The sequence below is a fragment of the Hippocampus bargibanti genome, linkage group LG03 (assembly GCF_051943395.1).
Source record: "Hippocampus bargibanti isolate YZ-2025 linkage group LG03, ASM5194339v1, whole genome shotgun sequence".
NCBI classification, from domain to species: domain Eukaryota; kingdom Metazoa; phylum Chordata; class Actinopteri; order Syngnathiformes; family Syngnathidae; genus Hippocampus; species Hippocampus bargibanti.
The window spans coordinates 13,103,885-13,121,354 of NC_142736.1; the positions used below are offsets into that span (position 1 = coordinate 13,103,885).

A 17,470-nucleotide genomic window follows, 5' to 3' on the forward strand; every position below is an offset into this window, starting at 1 on the left:
CTGTGAGACTCGCTAGTCTTGCAGGCATCCCTAATCATTATTGGACACCTTGAAAGACAGATGCCCCTATTCAAAGTTAAAGACTGGCCTCTGTCAGGTGCTAAAAAACATGTGACCTCATCTGTTCTTCAATCAGCTCCCCCTGGAGGTAATGGCTCTAATTCCACCATTCTTGCTCCCATCGCCCCACAGCCTGCTAATGATGATGAGACCCTCTCCCTCCGCTTGTCCCTTTAGGCTGAGCGATTGTATTTGGGATTGGACACAGTTTAGTTATTGGCCAACAATGGAGAATGTCTTTTGATAACACAGTTTCCACAGATTTGCCGGTAATTGCCGCCTTAATCAATAAACTAGCTGAGCGGAAAATTAAAGGTACGTGAAGACCGCCCTCTCAACACGTACATGTTTTTGGTATTAGGCTTATTGTTCAGACGTGGACGACTGAGAATGCCGGGGGGCAGCAGCAGAGAGCTAGGAGCAAGGAGGGATGTGACAGTGATAAATAGGCCTTTTAATAACAGCTGTGCCACTTGGGCAGCCATTCTGATCCATTTCTCTCTGAGCCGGCCGGCCCATCGTCCTCTGTCCCTCCCCCTAGATGAGGGAATGCATTTACATATCTGTGTAATGACTTGAGGTTTCATGCCGCAGTGTAAATGAAAAGATACAATTAACACATGTACATAAAACCTGCATCAATTTTTGCAACTGTTAACTCCAAGTAAGTTCACAGTGTTAATTGTGGTTGATTTGAAGCCTTATCCAGAAAGGAGACACACACAGACAGAGAGACTCACAAAAACCTGCACCCTCACTTTAACAGATGGTTTGGTTAACTGAAACATCAATTATTGCATTGGTTTGGCAAGTGTCTGAGAGGCTCCCGAGTGTGTCTACACGTGTTAGTCCTGTAGGATATGAGTGTTTGGTGAGCTGTTGACCTGGAGGAGAAAAGGGTAATACTACACTCGTTCACAACAAGCCCACCAGGCATTAATTCTCATCGGCAACAGATTTCAGCACAGCACGCACACATTTTGGAAACACATTGGACAGCATTTGAGCATTTTTACACATTTTTAATGTACTAGTAAAGCAGATATTAATGAATCCATATTGTGTTGTTATGATAGGAGTTTATAGCAATCTCACAAACTTCAAGATAGTGTTTGTAAACAATGAAGTTTGTAACAGTCACTTTATTTTCAACTTTAGTACTGCGCTACGGTGAATGAAGAACGCTTGAACGGACAGCTTCCAGAGCCTCTTCAGATATTTCCACGAGGTATGGAGTGGTTGCAATTAATCGTGAATCCAAATTTGATAAAGATATGGGGTATCTGTGATTCTTATGTTATCTGGAGGACTTCTAAAGCTTTAGCTCTGACTGCCTAATGGACTGTACTTAACATTTTCCGGAATCTCTTGATCAGTGATCAAAACTAAAGCAATAATGACAATGGCTTGAAGTATCAATGACACTACTGCACAGTAGTAAAATTCAACCTATTTTGAAAAAACTCAATGCCTGTGATTCATTTTCATCAAGGGGGGTGCCCTCCACATCCACTCACAAAAGGTTAACATTTCCTTCATAGAGAGACAATGTTCGGAATTCATTTGCCATTATTTAAAGGGGTAGTTTCATTGGTCAATATTGTTTATTATATTAATACTGTTTTAACAAATCAATGTCTTTATTTTACATGATCAAATGAAGTAAATCACCCTTATATCACTTAGAACAAAACCCTCTTTCCAGATAGAAGACGCTCATGTTTCTGCACCATTTTTTCAGCTCCTGCAACTCAAAGGGGACAAATGTAGGTTACTGACTTCTCAAAATAATAAATAAGGCAGTCTGATGAGTGCGTATTTCATCACAATTGATATGGCATTTTGATTCCTAGTCTGCTGAAGAAATTGTGGTAAGCTTGCGAAATGTTGTCTGTCTGCGCCCCTATACCAAAACCAAGCGCTTCATTAGGTCACCATTAGATGGCACTAAATTCTACACACTCTACCATAAGGCCTTGAAATGCCCTCCCCTGATGTTTAAACATGAAACTTTTTAAAGCATCCTTTTAAACAGATTGCAAATGTATTTGAAACACACTGCTACTATGCTGCGTTCCGTTACAAAGACTCTTCCATCGAGCTGGGGAATGCATCGTTCTCATGAAAAGATATGGACGGAATAAACTGCATTTTGAATCGATATTTCTCATATATAAATTAGATCTGTTTAACAGATAATTCTGTAAAGTAGCCGCTTCAAAATTTGTGACCACTGACATAGTAGGTTTAACAGTTTAAGGTAAAGATTTTACTTATGCTCAGAGTTGAAAGCCGCCCCACATTTTCAGTCATGTTGCCAGTATGAATAGCTTTCCAGATTATCTCCGTGTTGTTTGCTCACACATCTAAGCAAGCCCTGAGGTCTTAGTTTAGTGACAAAGAATTGTATTCTGTCTCTCAGTGCTTTGATATTCATATTTTTCTCACCAACGTCTTGTTCATTTCAAGGCCTTTAACTGTTTTCCTTCCGACAAGACAATAGCAGTCTCAAGACACCAGCAGCTTTCACTTTCTTTTCATGAGCTAATTTCAAAGTAACCCTCATTTCATTTCATTTTTTCTTTATAAAACTGAACTGATGCATTTGTAAATGGCCTAGTGTGTTCTTCAATCTAGTCAATTACTGTTTCAGCCGGCAAGACTCCGGGGATCCGGAACATACATGGCCTGAAGGTACCTATCTCAATAATTGTTTCAGCAGCCTTAACGTAGAATGAGAAGGGGGTCTTGAAGTAAATGCATTGGTAACACTGTGTTCCACTTATTGAAATGTCAATTGCAGTCAAGGCATTCCTTCTGTCTCACTCATGTATATTAATTTATTGATGTTTTGTGTGTGCGTGTGTGCGCGCGCGTGTGTGCGTGTGTGTGTGTGTGTGTGTGTGTGTGTGTGTGTGTGTGTGTGTGTGTGTGTGTGTGTGTGTGTGTGTGTGTGTGTGTGTGTGTGTGAGAGAGTGCGCGTGTGTGCATGCATGTGTGTGGTGGCCCCAATGTGGTTGAAATTTGCTGTAGAAGTCATTTGGATTTGCCTTTATTAGTTTCGCAGTGGAGAGGTTTACATTTCACAGCAGCAAAGAAAATTTTCACTCCTTCAGATAATTTCATTTTGCTTTAAACTGTTAATGCAACTGGTTGATTTGTAGTTGGGACATCATCAATCATAATGACCAATAGAATAATAATAATAATACATTTCATTTATAAGCACCTTTCAAAATCTCAAGGACAATTTACAGTCACATGATATTTTTTCTGCGGGTGAGCAGCGAAGAGCCACCCCATCCTCACATACATGGGCTACAACAGTCTTCATGTGCTGTATTCTCTGACACTTGCTCTGGAGATCAAGGGTCGGTTATAATACTAATAATCTCATCTCATTTTCCATACCGCTTATTCCTCATTAGGGTCGCGGGGGTTGCTGGAGCCTATCTCAGCTGTCTTTGGGCACGAGGCGGGGGACACCCTGAAATGGTTGCCAGCCAATCGCAGGGCACGCAAAGACATACAACAGTCACTCTCATACTCACACCTAGGGACGATTTGGAGTGGTCAATCTGCCTGCCATGCATGTTTTTGGAGTGTGGGAGGAAACCGGAGGACCCGGAGAAAACCCACTTTCTCCGGGTCCGGGGAGAACATGCAAACTCCACACAGGGAGGCCGGACCGGGACGCGAACCGGCGACCTCTGCACTGTGAAGCCGGTGTGCTACCCACTCGACTACCGGGCCGCCAAATACTAATAATAATACATTTTATTTATAAGCGCCTTTCAAAGCTCAGATGATACTTTCCCAAAAACTTTGGTAAACATCTGCCTCATGTTTCTCATGTTAATATAAAATTGACAGAGTGCAGTCTTGTGTGCAGTTTAAATTAGGTCTTCTTGGGCACTAAGTAAAGGGAAAATTCCTTTGCATTTGTGGACCAAACGCACCTGCCTTTTGACCTCAATTAAAAGTGTGGTTTTCAGTATTTCCCCCAGTAGAGTCACCTGTCTATTCTTCCATGTCTTTGGAGTAAACTTGGATATGCCTGAAAAGATTTGAAGAACAATATCCCTAGTGAAGCATAACATTTTGATTGCCCTGGCATTGTCGTCCTGCGGTCCTTTGTCATGGTTATTAAAGATTTTAACTCTATATACTTTAATGGCCAATTCTTCAAACGTTGACTGCGCGTTGGGGGAAAAGTGAATTTTACTTTTGAATGGATATCTTTTTATTGAAAATTATGTCAGCGTCCAATCAATTCCATCCATCCTCATTGGGAGGGTTGAAGTATCTAATAAAAATACGGTTATGCAAGGGTTTTCCTGGCTCAAATTGAGGCAGAAGTTGGGCATCCTGACCATGCCGACTGACTTTCTTTTTCAGGAAACATACTATAAGATCTGCTTGAGTCGCTCCTCCTAAAAGTTGCAGCTGCAGTTAAAATACAAAGCTGCCACAGGGGCACATCCATCTCTCAATCAGCACAGCTGGAGCTTTACGCTGTGTTGAATGATATCAAAACTCTGTGATATGACTACTGTATTTTCTGCACCTAAAGCGCTTCTAAGTACAAGGCGCACCATCATTGATATTTTATTTTGTATGTATGAACGGATGCTGCTCCAATTCCTTCTGTTGCTTTGTCAATTCTTAGGTGAATACAAGACCTAATCCCGTCAATGACTGTACACACGGTGTGACAGATGCTATAGCAAACAACAGGTAAACCTCAGGGGAAAAAAAGTTCAGCTGAAGGAGAGTATTTCTGTCAATACAACTGTCTTTTATGTGATTCAGCTTAAAGAAATCATCTGCTGAGTTAAAAAGGATATTGACAACTGGGCAGGTTAGTTTGTTTTGATTTAAGATAATTCATTTTCTTTTCTTTTTGTGTCATACAGACAGACCAAATGAGTTACTTGTAAGGTTTTTGCCATATTTTGCCCTTATTCAACAAAGTGACACCTTGGCTCTGAAACAACCCATGTCACAAATTGCTTTACGGACAATATCTTCAAACGAACATTGCTTCACTCACAGGAATTGCAACACCTTTTCTCATACGTCATAAACATTGTTCATGTCATGTGTCATGTTTTGTTTATTGCTATAAATTAGCCTGCTCAACCCAACCAACCATGTGCATCCTTTCAAGTTGCTAATGACAATGATATCAGAAACAGAATGATCTTTATTGGCCAAGTATGTAGAACACATAAGGAATTTGTCTCCGGTAGAACATGTTGCAATAGTATCATTATAAATAAGGACATGACAATGGAAGGGCGTTCCCTGCGTGATGTCACATAGGGCATCTTCATCAACTCGAAAACAAGACTTCATGAATATTCAGCTTGAGTCTTAAAAAAAAAATAATATATAGCTATATGTGGTGGAATCTTTGTAAAATGCGCTCAGTAGAAGTCATTTGAAGTGATTTATGGAGGCAACTTGTCCGGGGGTGTCGATAGTCCTTTAAAGGGAGAAGGGACAGACACACAAAGTTTCATTTGCAGGTTTGAAGTGAGTGAGATTCGTGCAGCGGTGTGTCACACAATATATACAGTACACATATTTTTAGTTTTACAGTGATACACATTAGCATATTTATTTGTACCAATGGATTGAATAGTGAAGTTTCATCCTAAAAATGCAAGAGAGTGGCACACACCTTGCCAGTCCATTCAAGTGAATGGGAGTGCGCTTTCAATATAGCCATACTTTCCGCTTCATCTTCCTTGACTGACACTAGATGTCGATTTAAAAAAAAATATTTGGCTCTTGCTTTAAATTTGTACCTACTGTATTAGAATGGTATGGCTTGTTATTACCTTTCAGATAAATGCCCATGATATCCAATACCAAGAACAGCTGGGGCAAGGAAACGGAGGCACAGTCTACAAGTAAGTGTTTCCTGGATAGCACGAGATATTGATGCTACACTGTTAATGCTACAAAGTATTGACTCTGACGATAGATGCTGGAGGTGGTTTAAGCATCATGTCTAGTTCTGTCTGTCCATACTAAAGAACTTTTGGACCCTCCACCATCACCCATGTTTTTTTTTTTTGGGGGGGGGGGGGGGGGGGGGGGGGGCTGGAGGGTGTTCTAACAAAAACACAATGTTGTCACTTATTCTGTTGTGGAGTTTCAATTATGCATTGGAATGTGGCTATGTGGTTGACAACGATTGACTTAATTGGCCCATATTTGCCAACCGTTACCTACCATACACTAGAACAGCTCTGTGCTCACTGGCCATGTGGATGTAATTTTTATTCTTTATCTTTTTGGTTGGGCTGCAAAAGTTATGAGAGGAATGTTGCCTTTGTCCTTCTTTCTCCCTCCTTCCTTGTTTTGTCTTTCCATCTATTCACCTACATTGGATTGTTTTATTGAGATTGAAGTATTGATTACTGCTCCTACTAACCTTGACTCAGCCAAGTGTTTTCTCACATCCACCCAGTAAATTTCCAATCGAGCAAGGCCGCAATGCTGTCTATTTATTTTCTCTTGGCTCAGTCCAAACAAATTTGACTCTTTTATTGCTTTGAGATTGTTTCATTAAAGTCCAACCTCTCATAGTTGTAAGACAAACAGAACGTTGATGTTGAGTGGTACAAATGGTTACAGTACACTTGCGAAGGCCAATATTGCAAAACCAACAACTTCTCAGTCAACTTAGCTTTGAAGAAAATCCATATGATTTGGTGATGAAATTTTATGGTTGGGAGAAGAGGTAGAGAAATACATATCTAACTGGTTTTGCTGTTGTACATTGTTTTTTTGAAGAGTACTTAATGGAAGCAAAGAATATTTTTTTTTTACATTGTCAACATACATTTAGTAACATAACACGGAAATAAATACTGTACATGGTACAATTGGAATATTTTTTAATGTTTTTTAAAAATGTCGCAAGTTGAAAAACTTAAAAGTAGACTAGAATTGTAATGAAATCTACATTTTAAAAACTATTACGAATCTCGTGTTATCAAGTGTAAAGGCTTCCCACCTTTTAAACCTTACCCATTTATGACCCAGAGTCATTTAGACTCAATTGGATGTTACAGACACCTCAACTATCGAAAGCCACACAACCTGACCTGGCCATGTATCAGTGTTTGGATTTTTTATGTCTTTATTTTTTTATTAGACACTATCTTGGGAGTCCATCTCATCCACCAATGTAACTCATTTGTTGGCTTAGAAATGCAATTACAAGAATGTATAGACTGTCTATTATACTCTTGAATACAGAAGTACAATTAAACCTGCACTTGAGCAGGGCTGTGACAGTGGTAATATCTACTACTACACTTTTCTCCTAGCATCTACATTTTTTTCTCTTGTGTGAGTTTTGTTACCACATTGATTACTTTTTATGTTCAAGACTCCTAACAGTTTGGTTAGTTTCTTGTTCGCGGGGGGGGGGGGGGTGACTGGTTTAGTTTGCAACTGGATACTTTTGTTGACAATGTACCTGAAGGGCATCTCTTTATATTTAATACATGTGTATGCGAACAAGCACATATTCCAAAGAGACAATCTACTTCTCAAATAGCCACCCGTTAACTTTCTAATCCGGTTATCCCTACGTGGGTTACGGGTGCACTGGAGCCTATTCCAGCTTTCTCTGGACAGTTGGCAGGGTACACCCTGAACTGTTTGCCATTCAGTCACAGAGCTCACATAGACAAACAACCACGATGGTGTACACAATCACACCATGTTCCATTAATATGCCTTGAATGTGTTTGGAGTGTGGGAGGAAACAGGATAACCCAGCGTAAAACCACATAGGCATGGGGAGAACATGCAAACCCCACAGAGAGCCGGAATCGAACCCTGCACCTCCACACTGTGAGGCATTTGTGCTAACCGGTTGATCACTGTGCCATCCCTTCAGAAATATCATCTGATCGCGAAAAAAAAAAAAAAAAATATACCGGTATATTGTCCCTTCAGTCCATACATAAATATCCTAACTTGCTGTGTATTGCTTGGCCTTTTCACAAAGTTTTCTGAATGATGCGTATTGTACTCACATCACTATTTGTGTTGAGGATTTGGCCTCTGTGTCATAAATGAAGCCATAATAGCTGTCAACTTGGGTGCATGGTGGCCCGTCAACCATGCAGCAGTTTAAAAGACTGCATTAGCCCTGATCCAGAAGGCCACTCTTTCTAACATATCGCCCCAACTTGAGACACATTGCAAGAGGGCCTATGAATACTGCATGATGGAGCTTTTATTACAGACGAGCTAGAGTGTAAATAAGATCCAGACAATGAGGCACATTTACTGGGGTCAGATCAGGGAGGAGTGATGGGGAGGGGGTGTGGTATGTAACCTTGTCCCCGTCACAGGCCTGTCACTGTAACTCATAAGAATGTTGCCCTGAGGCGGTCAAGGACAGTCTTCTTTAACCAAGCCGTGCAATATATTTATCTTTATAACATCAACATTTGCTTTTCTACTTTCATTTCTTTCATAACTTTGCTGCTGTGAAATGTAAATTTCTCCACTGCGAGACTAATAAAGGCAAATCCAATCCAATCCAATCCCTGTAAAACACTTACAAATATCCAATGTGTCTCTTCTGCCATTCTTTTGATTAGGATTCTGTCTTTTAGAGTTCATAAAGAGTTTTAATCTTGATTCACCGATATGTAGAACTGTACATTCTGAATTGCTGCCCAGGCTAGAAAGAACATTGCTCCCAGTGTACAATTATAACCACCATGATACTGCAGGGCAACATTTAATTGTAGCAGTTCCTAACAATGTCTTTCTATCAGTACAATAAAACTAAAAGACACTTTTTTTCATAAATTGGAACTGACCACTGAACTTGCAGATATATCGTAAGGATATCCAATCTCGGAGCTGTATCAAATATTCTGCCTTTATGGTTAAGTTAATAAAACATCTGTTTTTAAATTGACATTGTCCAACTAAAATTAATTTAACCATCATTTTTTATTCTTTTTTTTTTTTTTTTTGCTGTGTGCATATCTGCCCTCATTTTTGGTTGGCACACCGGGGTTTCATAATCATAAAATCTGTACTACAGTGATACCACGGCTTATGAACGCTTTTGCTAACAAACCTTTCAGAGGTTACATTCGTGAGAATGTAATCTTGGCATACAAACTATTTTTCGGGAAACACACGGAGTGCCACAATAAGTGATGTGTCGTTTGCGAACGAGCCGGATCTCTGAAGTGAACGAAGAGAGCCGCCCTTAATAAGGAGCTGGAAATGGCAGCCAACTTTTTTTGTCCTTTATTCCCCGCCCCGAGTCTTCGGTTAAAGCCGCGCGTGATTGGTCAAGATCCGTGGTACAGGAGGGAGGGGACACATGCAGCAGGACACACGCAGCAGTGAGGAGGAGTGCCTATTGCACGCTGTGAGCACTCTAACCCCTCCTCCTCCTCACTGCAATCACTTAAATTTGCATATACAGTAAAGTCTCGTTATATCGATATCGGTTATATCGATAGTACCGCTTATTACGATACTATTTTAATTTCCCTTGCACATTTCTAGTCTTTTTATGTATAATTAGTACCGTTTAGTACGATACCCGGTTATTACGATAATCCGGTTATTACGGTGCTCCTTTTCATCCCCCGGCGGCCATTTTTGTTGTTTATATCGATATATCCGTCGCGCCATTGGTGAACTTGGTCACGTGTCTTGTTACGTGAGCCGCCATCGGTCGCGCCATTGGTCGACTTGGTCACATGAGCCGCCATCGGTCGCGCTATTGGTCGACTTGGCCGTGTGACTTTGTCACGTGACACGCCATCGGTCGCGCCATTGGTCAACTTGGTCACGTGTCTTGGTTACGTGTCACGCCATCAGTCGCGCCATTGGTCGACTTGGTCAGGTGACTTGGTTACGTGCCCAGCACCCGTGTAGCAGAGCCATTTTCATTTTCAGACGCTAGCTCGTGTGTAGCAGACGAGATTGAAGTGTTTGTGTTAAAAGGTAAAAATGGGAAGCAGAAGAAGATTGATGACTTTTTTAAATTGTATACATAATACAGTAAGATGTAAGCGTTGCAGTTTCCCTGTTGTTTTATGTACATGCCCACTGTACTGTATATGAATGCAATCGTTTTTTGCAACAATGTTTCTTGTTTTGTCTGCTGAAGCGCGATGATTTTGAAAATTATTAACATTCCATACTGTGTATTAAAGGACAGCCGATGTCACTTTTTATTCAAATGCAAATAAAAATGACTTCACGCCAAGACGTCTTGCATTTCTTGTGAATCCAAACAATGGCTTCAGATTCGGATAATATGCTTTCTTGTTACACATCGAGTTATGAATATGTTTCAAATACACTGTAGTTCTGAAGATTAAACCATACATGTTTACAATCATTAAAGAATTATATGTGCCATTTTGAGGCAACATTGGGGGAACATCTCTCACCCAAAAAAAAAGGGAGCTAATGGCCAGCTCCGTTTCTTATATGGTGCTTGGCTGCCCTCTTTTGGCGGCTTTTGTTTAATGCAGTTCGGCGCAGAATCGGATATATCGATAGTCCCGGTTATATCGATATTTTTTCGGACTCCCTTGAATATCGATATAACGAGACTTTACTGTACTCTCAATAAATAGCTTGGCAGGTGGCTGCAGAATTTCGGCGTCTGTCATGAATGACTACGTTCCCTGCCGGCAGTAAAAGACAATCTTTGTGTCCGAGCCTTTGTCCACAGTGTCCGATCGAACATCCCTGACACGAATAGCACACAAAGAAAAAATAAAAGTCAAAAGGTGAGAAAATGGATAGAAAACAGTGGAATTTGGACTCGTTTCAACTTCATTGATAGTTCAAAGGCAGAGTGTAGACTGCAAGGTTAAAATATCCCATCAATCAGGCTCCACAAATAACCCACACAATCCATCTGTACAATTTGAAGAGAAAAGGCAAGCAAGGGAACCAGCTATTAATGAAGTTTCTTGTGTGTCTGCCTGCAACTGTTGCTGTTGCAATATCACAACTTCCAAGATGTACAACCCAGAGCTCCTTGAGACACTTTATGCAAAAAGATCTCAACCCAGCTAAACAGAACACAATTGATGAGGAACTAGGTAAAATTATCGCAGAGAAAGCACGGCATCTTCACTCGGATATCGTCAACGGGCAACCTGGAAGTTCTTCATCCATTGATGATTTCAAGGCTTGCCACGGATGGTTCGAGAACTTTAAGCGTCATACAGGGATTCATAGTGTCATTCGTCATGGTGAGGCAGCCAGTTCTAACGATAAAGCTGCTGAAGCTTACGAGGAATCATTCCTCAAGATGGTAGAGAAAAAAGGCTACTTTCCTCATCAAGTGTTTAATGCTGATGAAACCGGCCACTCCATTCCATCAAGCCATCAACGACCATCACAAAGGTAAATAAAATGAGTGTTATACAGTACAGTTTATTTCTTTAATTACAATACCAAAGCACATTTATTATACATAAAATAAGGTATAGTTTGTGTAATTTTAAGGCTTATTTAGTAGAAAATTCTGTTTTATGGGGACCTGGGAACGGATTATTCTTATTTTAATGGTTTCCTATGGGAAATTAATGTTTGGAATACACACTTCGCCTTACACACTTTCTTGCAACCAATTAAGTTCGGAAGTCAAGGTATCAATGTACCTGTAATACATTTATTAATTCAAGCAAGGGAGCGTCTTATTTATTTATCTGTGCTTTTTTAAAAATCAACTCCAAAAAATATGTTTGGGAGTACATTAAAGCAACCTCTCATTAAAATTTGTTGTTCACCTGTAAACTGAGACCTGATGTGTATAATATTTTGGTTACTTCTATTAACTGCTTTTGTCACGAATGCTGAATATTTTACACAGCTTTTGTAATGACATAATTGCAGTATATCGTGCAAGCGGGCATTATCGGTTTGGCCTGTTCCGAGATTAATCGTTAGTCCAAACACATTCAAGCAAAATTGTTGAACATTTTCAACACAGAGGTTTCGACACATGGTTACTCAGGCTCGAATAATAGAGGAAGACTCCAGGTCGTTTGTTTGATAGTTTCCACAACCTGCTCATTCAGCATTAACTTTTCTACCCCTCGTTGTAGCCTCAATTAACATCCTCGTTTTAATTACGAGGCAGCAGTCATGCTTAGCTGATATTGATTGTTTAGAACAACACTGAGACATCAACAGGAAAACAAGGACATCAGCCATTTGTGAAAATTGCTCTTTCATGGAGAACATGACAATACTGGTCAAAAACACTCTTGGGGCTAAGATAAATAGCACTGTGTATTCATGTAATGTTGTTTTATGGCACATTGTATACGCTAGGCTACTCGATGTACTCCATTCACGAAAGGACATCACATTTTAAATTAAAGTACACACAATGTTAAATTGAACATTCTTAAAATGTTCGCAACACTCAGTAGCAATACTTAATGCCTAATGCTACACTGGCAATATTGATAAAAATGCTCAGACGGTTTGGCGGTTTCGGCTAAGAAGCAACCTAACAATTGGGTTTCGGTCAGTGTTTTGCACATTTTGCTCAGAACATGAACTGTCAGGTGGGAAGGAATGTATCATGCTCTATTAAATCATGTACTATTTGGATCTACATTCTGGCTGTTTTCACACCATGTTCATTTTTGACACATGTGTGGTGAGGTCATTAGGTATTGTGGCTGGTAAACTATTCATGCAGTATACTGTAACTAATCCTCTTGTGCGGCATGAAGGACTTCAGTCATAAAATCATAATAGGGCTTTGCTTCTCTTGCCACTATAAAAGCTGGGTTCTCTGGAATTGCTCCTGTGTGGACAACTCGATCAACCTCATCAAATGTCCTTTCTTATGCTGTTTTTGCTGCATCTTAACATCACTGTTGGCTTCCTGATTGTAAGCATCGTTTACAAAGAGGGCACAAAGCTTCGACTTTCTAACACCACACAGTGGTTTAAATCCCAATTAATACTCAGGAAATATTTGATCTCAATTGGTGACTTTAAGTCGAAGCAATTAGCGATCACATCTGGAGTTCCCATCCTCGGGCCACTGATATTTCACATGAATGTTTTCCCGTTCCCGCTCAGATAGTAGAGACCAATAAAATAAGTTCCAACAACTATGCAGATGACAATTATACATCACAGTCTCATCTCCAGACTACGGCCCATGTAGGCTCTGATTAAATGCATTGAGCAGTTAAACAAATAGATGTGCAGCTGAACAAGAGCATAACAGATGATTGGTTTTGTAGCCAAAGAAAGAAGATTAGAAGTCTGCAAATGGATCCAATCATTACAGCTTGAAAAACAGAGTTGGTGAAAACATAGTCACAGACTCAGGTCTCACTTTTAAGAAGCACATAAAGACAGTTACAAAGCCTGCCTTATACTGTATAGCTGAAGAATATGTCAAGGGTAAAAATGTTGATGTCTCAGCAGGACCTGGCATACATTTCTCTGTAATAGGCTTGATTATTGTAACAGTGTCTTTACTGGTATGGAAAAAAAAATCCATCAGACAACTGCAATCAATTCAAAATGCTGCTGCTCAAGTTTTAACCCAAACCAAGGAAATGCGTTCCATCACTCCGGTCTTAAAATCATTGCACTGGCTTCCCATCTGTCAAAGGATGGATTTAAAAATCTACCCTTTTGTATATTATGCTCAAAATAGTCTTTGGCCAAAATATATCTGAGACCTCCTGATTGAATGTCAAACACCTAGAACTCTTAGATCATTTGAGACTATTCTGCCCTCTGCCCCTAGAGTCAGACTAAACATGGAAAACCATCATTCAGCTTCTATCACCCGCATATCTGGAACAAACTCCCAGAAAACTGTAGATCAACCGAGACAACTGAATTTCTTTAAATCAAGGTTAAAACACATTTTTTTCACTAATTAAATAATCTACAATGATTTTTGAACCAATGGATCAGAATCGCTGTTGATGCAGAATTCAATGTTTTGGCAATATTTGTATGTCTTTTCTTTTTCCTTTGAATGCATTTATTTTTTCTTATCTTTTTGTAAAGTACTTTGAGTCACTTTGCTGTTGATTTGTGCAATACAAGCACAATACAATGCAAGCAAGTACTTTGAGTTCACGATTTGAAAATGATGATGATGTAAAGTTGCTGTTGATTTGTGCAAGCAATGCACCTTGTTTCAAACATAGGCGCATTCACATTTGAAATCCCTTGCCTTACTGTATGTGACATACAGTACATTTTTTTTTGTTTCTGTTTCTAGAGCATATCATCTACTCGGCAAGCGTGTCTTAGCTGTCAAGGTGAGACTAAATAAAATTCATACCACCACATATATATATGTCTATATATGTACACATTTTTGGTCAGATTTGAAACTTTTTTCGATTAGTTATGTCAATTACCTTCACATTAAAGTTCATTTCATAAATAAAAGTACGAAATGATCAGTTTCAGTTTACCTTCATTTCATAGCCAAATAGCACATGCACGAACGGACCCTGAAGGAGTTGTCCACCCCTTGTTTCAAACATAGGCGCATTCTGAAATTACTGGGAGGGGATCACACTCTTGCATCTCTGATTCACAAAGTTTGAAAGTATTGAACAGGCGTGAGAGTGAATTTCTGAATGCATAGCTAATATTCATATCCAAGGCACCAACTCACCGATGTCACCCAATGGCCTGTTATCCAATAAAATGTTCTACCTCATACATCCATGGCTATGTCTGGTCCGTATATAACTTTAACAAAACTTACTTGATAAGATGCTGGGAAAACTTTCAAATGTGTGTCGAAAAAGCATAAATTGTCACCCTGAATTGCAATATTTTAAATTTTGCATGGTTCAAACAGGTAATTCCTCTGGACATCACTCTGGAGCTACAGAAGCAGATAATGTCGGAGTTAGAAATTCTCTACAAGGTCAGTTTCTGTGAACTTCATTTTACTGAACAATTTGATACCAAAGCCACATTAACCATGCATAATTTGTACTTTTCTTTATTTTTTTTTAAGGGAGCAGTTATTTTATTTTTTTATTATGTTAGAGGTTTGGATAGCTTAATGGATAGCTTCCTAAATATAGAGGACTGTATGAAGACAAATATTTCTATTTGTGAAATTTATTTGACTTGGGCAAAATACAGTTTTGTGCTGGACTGCAAATCTTAAAGGACAACCGACGTCACTTTTTTTGTTTCCTAACTGACATCCGAAAAACGTTTTATAGCATCTAAAATACCCAAAATTTATATATTTATTCAAATGCAAAACACCAATAAAAATGACTTAGTCTCCAAAATCTGCAAAAAATTGAGCTGCGAATTGGGAATTTTCAGAAAGTCACGCCCCCAGTTCGTGACGTCACGCCAAGACGTCTTGCATTGTTGGAGAGGAAAGCATACATGTTTGCAATCGATTAAAGAATTTATTCCGTGCCATTTTGAGGCAACATTGGGGGGAAATATCTCACCCAAAAAGAGGCAGAAAATGGCCACCGAGCTCCTGTAAGGAATGAATCAGCCCGTATCCACAGGCTGATAAATTCCTTACATGGAGCTTGGACGCCCTCTTCTGGCTCTGTCTGGTGCAACACAAGGTTTTCAGACCAAACAAGCATTGACGTGATGGAAGGACTGCTACAATGTGTCCTTTTTTCGGTCAGGGGCATTCCTTCAGTGACGTCACGTACGGACTCGTCACCAACTCAAAAACAAGACTTTCGGAATATTCAGCACGAGTCTTAAAACGTAAAATATAGCTATACGCGGTGGAATCTTTGTAAAACACGCTCAGTAGAAGTAATTTGAAGCCATTTTACAAATTATGGACACAACTTGTCCGGAGATGTCGGTTGTCCTTTAAAGTATACTTGAGACTCCAGAGGTTAAAAAAACTCAAATACTTGCCCGACAATCAGTGGCATTGAAACAGCTACTTATACCATGCAATAAAGTAAACTTTTGCCAAGATATCAAAGAAAGAACCAGTTTATAGTGTGAGGATTTTGTTGTTTGGTGTTTTCAATCCTTTTGCGAGGCTTTGGACTATTCATTCCTTTTTATCAGCATAAACAGATTGTTTTGTAACATTACATATGTTAATAATTTGGAATACCATTAATTTTTTTCTGTCGTTAATTATATTATCCTCATTTGTCCCACAAATTTCCCCATTGCGGGACGATTAAAGGCTTTCTGATTCTGATTGCAGTGTGACTCGCCCTACATCATCACCTTCTTCAGTGCTTTTTTTGTGGAAAACAGAATATCCATATGTACAGAATTCATGGATGGTGAGTTTTTTTCTGCTCCTCCCACCTGACCGCCGTGTCTCTCCCGTGTATCCATTTACACATCTGCTGATCAAAAGAATATCACAGTGTTGTCAGCTGCTTAGCATGCTGGTGTGCTAAAAGCTACAAGGGTGTAATAAATCCAAACTTGAGTGGAATTTGAGGTGTCTGTGTGTGTGTGTGTGTGTGTGTGTGTGTGTGTGTGTGTGTGTGTGCGTGTGCGTGTGCGTGTGCGTGTGCGTGTGCGAGTGCGTGTGTGTGTGTGTGTGTGTGTGTGTGTGTGTGTGTGTGTGTGTGTGTGTGTGTGTGTCAATCCATCTGAGATGTCTGTAGTTGCGTATTTGTATGTGTTCACTGTGTTAATGCATTGAATCCCCCGTTTCACACGTTTGCCAAAGTGTCAACAAAGTATGTTCAAATAGTTCAAAATGTCAATTCTATAAATTTTTGGTTTCTTCCTTAAAAATAGTCCTATTACTTTTCAGATTAAAACAAAGATTGTTAATGTTCTTTTAGAATTCAGAATACATATTATTGAGTGCCTATTTATATGCATACTTAATGAAAATATTTTGGGGTGAATTTGTGACCCATTCAGACAGGCTTTTTTTCCACAAAACTATGACCATTTGTTACATTGTAAAGTATCTCATATTAGTTAAATGGGGTGTTAATTGCCAAGTAAGGGTGGTCAAAAGCCAGTTCTTCAGGTTTGAGACTGAAAAAAATGCAGCCGCCGACAGGCTGCAATAACAGAAACATTTATGTCTGTGTAAGCTCTCAGTCGTACAGAAGTGGTCCATCGATGAGAAGGTTTCTTCAGCCGTCATCTGTACAAATTTGAAGGTTTCGGGCGTTTCGCCTCCTATCCAAGAGGCTTCATCAGCGAACTAAAGTCTGACTGGTCGTATTGGGCTGATGAAGCCTCTTGGATAGGAAGCGAAACGTCCGAAACCTTCAAATTTGTACAGATGACGACTGAAGAAACCTTCTCATCGACAGAAACATTTATCTACAGAAAAATGCACCGACAGTACAAACAGAAATTACTCATCACAAAGTGCCCGGAAAAATAA

The 17,470-nt window shown here is 39.6% G+C and overlaps 1 protein-coding gene across 4 annotated transcripts in view; it reads left to right on the plus strand.

The window, feature by feature from the left end:
* map2k5 (mitogen-activated protein kinase kinase 5) overlaps positions 1-17,470 on the plus strand; it is a 54,232-nt gene that overhangs the window by 11,797 nt on the left and 24,965 nt on the right. For 3 of the 4 annotated variants that reach the window (XM_088992041.1, XM_088992040.1, XM_088992043.1), the window contains exons 4-11: positions 1,219-1,288; positions 2,714-2,754; positions 4,730-4,797; positions 4,873-4,921; positions 5,914-5,978; positions 14,360-14,399; positions 14,954-15,022; positions 16,313-16,394. In XM_088992041.1, coding sequence (XP_088848167.1) covers positions 1,219-1,288; positions 2,714-2,754; positions 4,730-4,797; positions 4,873-4,921; positions 5,914-5,978; positions 14,360-14,399; positions 14,954-15,022; positions 16,313-16,394 — 484 coding nt within the window. The remainder of the gene's footprint in view (positions 1-1,218; positions 1,289-2,713; positions 2,755-4,729; positions 4,798-4,872; positions 4,922-5,913; positions 5,979-14,359; positions 14,400-14,953; positions 15,023-16,312; positions 16,395-17,470) is intronic. The other variant, XM_088992042.1, reaches the window with a different exon arrangement.